This window comes from Toxotes jaculatrix, chromosome 16 (assembly GCF_017976425.1).
Source record: "Toxotes jaculatrix isolate fToxJac2 chromosome 16, fToxJac2.pri, whole genome shotgun sequence".
Classification (NCBI taxonomy): Eukaryota; Metazoa; Chordata; class Actinopteri; family Toxotidae; genus Toxotes; species Toxotes jaculatrix.
Genome location: NC_054409.1, coordinates 9,630,372 through 9,637,533, shown reverse-complemented (window position 1 = coordinate 9,637,533; position 7,162 = coordinate 9,630,372). Strand labels below are relative to the sequence as shown.

Sequence of the window (7,162 nt, the reverse complement as noted above, 5' to 3'; positions counted from 1 at the left end):
AAATCACTCTATAAAATTTGAAATCTGAAGAAAATTTGGAAATCTGGACTTGTTTTTCCTACTTTATCAAACATCCATAGTTTTCCATTCATTTTGGTACAGCACAAAAATCTATTTTCATATTCCTTAAACATAAGTTATGTAAATCATCATAATGACCATCAAGTCTGCATTCGGTTTTTCTCCAGTTTACATGAAACTTCTGCATGAATGCACCACAGACTTGTCAACTTGATTTACATTTAAAGAATTATTTCATTTCATTACAAGTTGGTTCATATTTTCCTGTATATTTGGCCAAGATTCCAGTCAGCAATATTAAGGTTGTACTCACCAAGTTAATTGCTGAGATCTTTGAATCCAGCACTTGCGATCCCAGAGTTCTTCTGTGCACTGAGGGATTTTACTGACATGTCTCTGCTTATTTTTGCTTTTACCTCCAAATATAGCAGTGTAGATAATCAGGCTAGAATGTGGGCTTGTCCACAACTTGTCTGATTGTTTGACTTAAAGCACACACGGTAAGAACATCTGCTCTGATAGTTTTCTTGTCTTTTTTTATTTTTTTTAAACCAAATAGCCATTTTTATGTCCACATATGTGCTTCTGTGTGTGTGATGGTCCCTCTTCCTGCCTCTGTGTGCGTACCCAGAGCTCAGTCTGTCAGCTCTTGTTGATTTCCGCAGGGGAAGTTGCCTCAGTGTTATCCTCAGACAAAGCCCTGACCCCGGGGTTAAGGAATGTGAACTCGGGGCTATGACGATCAAGACCTTCCCTCGGGGTGGACAATGCTGAACACCTCAGCAAACGCCCTAATGATCTCACATGCTTTTGTGCTCCTCGCAGCACACCTTTTTCCTCAGCCCTCAATCAACTGGTCATATCTAAGTGGAATCAGGTTAAAAAAAAAAAGAGCAATGTCCTCCTATCAAAACCAAATAAACTTAATGACTCACCACTTGCTTTAAGTTGTTTCCTCTATGTTGATAAGAGGCTTGTCTTAATTTGAATTATAAATGGGATTCCAGTAGATTAGTAGTTTAAGCTACAACAGCCTTGATAATAAATGAAATAGGTCCATTATCAAGCAAAAATGTTCAATTTTCGGTGGTTCCAATTTGAAAATTTGTTAATTTTCTCAGTTACAATTGGTGTAAAATGAAATGTTTTGCACCTTAGGAAACTATTATGAGCATTTTTTATTGTCTCTATTTTTTGATTACTGCCTAAACAATTAATCAAAGAAAATGCAGTGTATATTTATCTGTGCATTCCTCAGGATTGGACGCCATTGTCATTGCCACTGAAAGGGGCCATAATCACTTTTACGGATGAGCTTGTTGTGAATGGTCAAAGTACAAAGGAGACCAAAAGGCTCTTGTCTCATTTATCACCCACTTTAGGAGAGGCAGAAAGAAGAAGGGGGGGATGTCAAAGCAACCACAGCAGAGTGTATCGTAACAGTGGTGGTCTCTCATCCCCTGAGGCCCAGACACATTGTTTAAAGTAGAGAAAAAGACAGAAAAGGAGAAAGAACGAAAGAAGAGAAAGAACTGAGCCAAGAGATACTGCAATTAAGAGTGTAGTGTAGACTTGAGGCCTCCACGAGCAGAGGTGTGAGGCGTTGAGGAGAGCCAAAACAGCCTCCAGGGAATTTATATGGATGGAGGTGAAGGGTCAGTCTGCTATTAATCCTGGCCCAGGCTGAGGATTAAATAACTTGGTGTAGCAGGCCGATGAGAGAACCTGGCCTGATCGAGGTGTTTAAAAAGACCGTGTTGTGTCTGTCTTCTATTACAGAGCAAAGACCTGAGGCAAAATAGCCTTCTGAAGCGAGGACAAATAGGAAGTCCAATCGCTGCTCTTCCTTCCCTCCCTCCCTCTTCCAATGAGCATTTACCCAGCCAATTAAGTCACATCATCGCGCAAACATGACGGGTCTGGCTATCAATCACCCAATGCCGTCTGATCAGACACCGTTTGATGATTTATAATTGTTTACTTGGAAGAAAGATGAGGGAAAATCTCACACAAAACCAAGGCCTAGTCTTCCTTGGGACTAATTTCGTCTCTCCTCAAACATCTGCACGCCTACACATGAACACACACGTATAAAATGCACAAACACACATTCCCTCTCACACATGAACACACCTTGAATCAGTGCCCAGTCAGACTTAACTTTTCCCTTTTATTTTTTATTTTTTGCACAACTGCCTTTGATCTTTGATATGCCATGCATTGCATTAATTATGTATCTTGCCTCAGTACAAACGTGGTGAACACCTTCAGGTGTTTAATAGGAGCAGGCTCATCACGGGGGCCTAGAGGATGGCTGCAGGAAGCTTATGTACAGTATGCACTGCATGCTCCTATATGCACTGCATAAAGGATTTTACAGTATGGGGAGAATGTAAAGCCTGCATCTGTGGTGCTCTCCTTAAATCTGGGCCAAAGCAGGGACATTTTTCACTCTCCTGAAGCATGTGCCTGCTCTGTGTGTGCAGGATTGAGTGTCGAAGGAGAAGAGGTGCACACAAGACGGATGTGGCCTGAATTAGGCATAAACACTCAGATACACAGATACAGCAGCAAGAACAATGACAGTGAGATGATCTCGATCTAACATTGGTATAATGCAGCGAGAGATATGCAAATCGAACACGCTGCAGCTTGCTGTAAAACTAGCCAAGGGGAGGCTTATGTGAATGTGCCCCAAACTTTTATGCATCTGCAATAAATTCATAGATTTTTCTTTTTTTTTTTCTGCCACGTTGGCAGATCATGGAATGAATTTCATAAACATTAGCAGATGCAGAGTGGAGAGTTTTGAGAAAGATACTGGTAATGTGACTGTGTGACATTTTCTGGCTTGGTTTGCGCAATTTTCTAGGTCTGGATCTATTTATTTTTTTGTTGTTTTATGATATAAACACAGTATCTCATTGTTAGAATTGGTGTGTGCTAGCCAGAATCTGGTAAAATATCTGGATGTACTAAGCTCATTTTTTCTACGCGGTTTCATCAGGCACTTTGTGCTGACTGTAGTTTTTCTACCAAATTTGAGTTTTAGTTCTTTGAACGTCAGCCTTGAAATCTCAATACTTAAATGTGTGAACACTAAAACCCAAGTCTGCATTTCGAAAGGATTCAGATTCTACACCGGATTTGATATCAGATTGAAACAGGATGAAATGCCATCAAAACCACAACCCACCTGTGTGCAAGTGCATGTTTAGTTTGTGTTTTTAATGTTGTAGCAGCTTCTAGAGAGAGAGAGATAGGCTAATTGCTGCAGTGAGTAAATGCAGTTGAAATATCTATCTACTGAGCCAGCAGCCCTGGTTCAACAGATGTGACCAGGTTAAAATAACAGGAGATAAGCAGTGAAAAGAATAAGAGGCCGCTGCTCAGCTGAAAGAGCTCGTGCGTGATTAGGAGGAAAAAAAACCCCTCCACCTCGAGGAAAACTGTACAGTTTTTAAGATCTAGGATGAAATGCACTGCCAACTTCTGTTTTTCTTTCTTTCGTCTTAATTTAAAAGTTCACGATAAGGCTCCTCCTTTTCTACCTGTGGTGTCGCTGCAGCTCGGTCGACGTTGGTGGGAGTACCCCCTGCGCTGGTCCCTTTTGCAGTGCAGATCCAGTAGTTGGAGTTGCTGTACACCGAGCACGAGAGGGAGAGGAGAGGAGTGTGAGCGCAGCAGCTGAGTGAACAAACACAGGCACAAAGCTTAGGTTATCTTCTGAGACTACCAGACATCGACCTGTCACTTTTTTTTTTTTTTTTTTTTACCGCTTTGAGTCCCGTCTTCTTGAAGAGGACCGCGGTGGCAGCGGCGGCAGCAGCAGCAGCAGCAGCACCCTGGTCTGCTCTGCTCTGCTCGAGCAGCGGCAGCGGCAGCAACCGCCTGTGAAAAACTCCCAAACGCGGTCGTCTCAGCTGGCATGAGCTAACCTACCACACCGACATGGAAACCAAACCATTCTTGTCATTGGGTAAGTTTGTTTGTTTGTTTGTTTAATGACAAAGCCTCTCGCTGTGCAATGAACGTGAGGATATTTTCAAGTCTGAAAACGTTATCGCGTTGTTTTCTTTTTTTTTTTTCTTGCCTCCTTTTATCTTTTGACAGCGCGTGGAGCGAGTTGCCCAATGCATCAACATGTTCAGAGCTGCAGCGGACGTTGCTTACTTTGCTTATTTGTTTATTTTAAACACAGACTTCCAGTTAATTCTGCAATAAAAAAAACAAAAACCGTGCACCTCGGCCGTGTTGAATATCTAATGCAGCTGTCTGAGCTGGTGACATTTCGCTTTGATACGGGCTGACATCTCACTCGGGAGAAGCCGTGCGCATTCCTCGCGTGCGCTGCAGTTAAATGTGCTCGTTTTTTAAAGAAAAGTTTGCACGTTGACTTTAACGGTCGACGCGTCCCTCCATAAGGGAAAAAGTGTAAAAAAAAACAATCTCACATTAAGATCTGTACTTTCACGTTTACTGTGCGCGATAACAGCAGACGACAGAAATTGTTTTCACTTTTTCGCTTGTTCAGCGAGCAGTTTATTTATTAACTTTTTTTTTCTTAGCACGTGTTGTTTATATAAAGTTGCCGTACATGTTGTGTTGAAGTTTTGTGTGTCTGTGTGTGTTCTGGTAAGTCTTTGTTGAAAATGTGTAGACATGCCTGGAAGCCTTTTTTTTTTTGTGTGTGTGTGTAAGTTTTATGTTGTTTTTCACGTGGTTCGGTTTAACTTGCGGCTAAATTTACTTCCGTTGTATGAGTAGCTAGTGGTTTAAAAATGAACCCAAGCAGCATAATGGGCTAATTGGGATTTGAACTTCTGCCGGTGCCCAACCGAAAGTTGTTTGACTTGTTGGGGACAGACTGTGTGGCGTTTTGTCCCTTGAAACTGCGCTCAAGTTGAGATTAGTGCAAACTTCACACATCAGTTGCACACAGGTGACACAGGTGGGCTAATGCAGACCTCTGCGTTGTTGTCATTGAGAGTTTTGACCAGAAGTCTGCTCTGTGTGGATGGAAATGCTCCATGTAATCTGCAGGCTGATCACAGGCTGTGGAGGAGACTTAGTGAAAGCTACTGAATGTGGCACTTTCTGTTTTGTAACAGAGGCAGAGTAGCAACTTTCACAATGATTTTTTTTTAATGCTTAATTTTTCCAGAAGCCTTAAAGGAAAAAAGGGGGCATTTACAGAGCTGTCATAAGTTGAAACAGCAGACTAACAGGTCGTGTTTGAATTTCCAGAAAAAGTTAAATAATTTGGTTTGTGTATTACCTTGTTTGGGAACCATTCATCTTGGATGAAGTCTGATTTTTATTAATGGATCCTTTTTAATTTCCAGTTTAAACACACACGGTTACACACACACACGCCACACTGTAAATCATTAATGTTGAACACTACCATAAGTTTGTCAAAGTGAACAGAGCAGACCCTTGTCCCCTGTAGCAGAGGCACAGCACAGACCTGAAGGCGAGCCCTGTTATTGTGTCTGCTGCTCTTTCATGAGGGCGTCATGTTACACCTCGACACGTATCATCAGCTGCCTGTACGCACCAAGGAGATTCACGGGGACTTCTGAGACATCGGGCGGCTTTCTTCTGTTACAGACCCCGCTTGCTGACACTGTCGCCACAAAGCCCTTTATGTGGCTTCCCAGAAATACGCGAAAACCGCCAGTGTTACACACACTGACAGGCTGTTATTACAGGTGCACCGTATTGTGTGTCCACGCTGAAAGTGATTCAAGTTTCACTCTGCCTAAATGTGCACCCGAGTGGCCAACACAGACACTTGACAGCACATGCAGACAGCAGAGTCTTATCTGGTCGGTGTAAGGCTCACCACTTAATTGTTTAAGTGAGGAGGAACACTTTTCCAGCAGTGCTGGATCTCATCTTTTCCTCCAAGCCACACCACATGCTGTATCAGCAGCCTTGTCGTCGCCTGTAGTCCTAATCTGTCAGTCCTTAAATCACCATTTATATTTAAACTTGCTCCATCAAAGGTCCACTTGAGCGCTGATTGTTAATTGGCCACTTCAAGGACGCCGCTATCTGCAAAGTCCTTGAACGTATCGATTAGCCGCTTACTCAGTGTAATTATCTGTCCTGCTGCATTAGAAATTCTGACATGCAACTGTTTGAAATGACAGCGAGTACATTTTACAATTATAGATCGGTTGTTGGCTGTGATGACGACATCCCCCCTTTGGCACCGTATGCTCAGCACTGTACACTGATGTGTTGCTTGATCCGACCATTAGCCACGTCCTCCATATCTGACACGAAGGTCTGAAGACTGGCGAGATGACATTGAAAGGAGAATGTGTCCTTTTGTCAGAGCAGTATAAAGCAGATTATGACAGTCTGTCAGAGAAATAAACAGTGTGACTGTGAAAGGAAAGGAGAATGTTTTTGAACAATGCTGAAGTGAAAAACCTTCTTCCTTGATGTGTAGATATTGTTTTTCTGTTAGTTGATTTTTATTTTTTATTTTTTTTGTGGCTATGGCTTATTGTGAGGAAGTTTCACTAGCTGAGTGCTGCACATGTATGGTTTTATTGAGTTTTGTCTATACCCAGGATCTGAGGACAGAGGGGGAAAAAACAGTATGTTGTCCAGATTCTAAAGCCCGCAGAGAGAAATTTGGGCTATATAACTAAAACGGTCTTGTCACACAGAGACTACTGTGTGAAATGCACTGCCGTAATTGATTACTAAAACAGTTTATGTTCAAAAGATTTTTGAGATAAACAACTTTTTGGAAAATCGAAACCAGTTTTTCTTTAAAGTGATTGAGTGTCCTGAATAACAGGCAATCGAGCCATTACATTTTTAGCGGAGGGAAAAAAATAAATAAATAAATAAATAAATGGGCAGATTGAGTCTAATCAATCTAAAACCATTACGCCTTTAAACACTGAGTTATCTGTTTTTATAGAAATTTTATATGTTGAATTTTCACCAGTGTTAAAGTAAAGTTGACTAAAGTCTTTATGGTTTTCAGAGCTCTGTGAAACAAAACATCCTCTTTTGATAGATCATAATTAAACACTGTTGAAAAGTGCCTCATGGCTCAGTCCAGACTCCTGTTTTACCACCTGCTAAAGAGGTGTGTGTGTTGTTTTTCCTGAAT

General features: G+C 41.7%; 1 protein-coding gene across 5 annotated transcripts in view; it reads left to right on the top strand.

Moving 5' to 3' along the window:
- Positions 1–3,658: 3,658 nt before the first annotated feature.
- Positions 3,659–7,162, top strand: part of rxraa (retinoid X receptor, alpha a) — a 100,931-nt gene continuing 97,427 nt past the window's right edge. For all 5 annotated transcript variants that reach the window (XM_041059272.1, XM_041059270.1, XM_041059271.1 and 2 more), the window contains exon 1: positions 3,659–4,000. In XM_041059272.1, the coding sequence (XP_040915206.1) occupies positions 3,973–4,000 (28 nt within the window). In that variant the 5' untranslated portion in view covers positions 3,659–3,972. The remainder of the gene's footprint in view (positions 4,001–7,162) is intronic.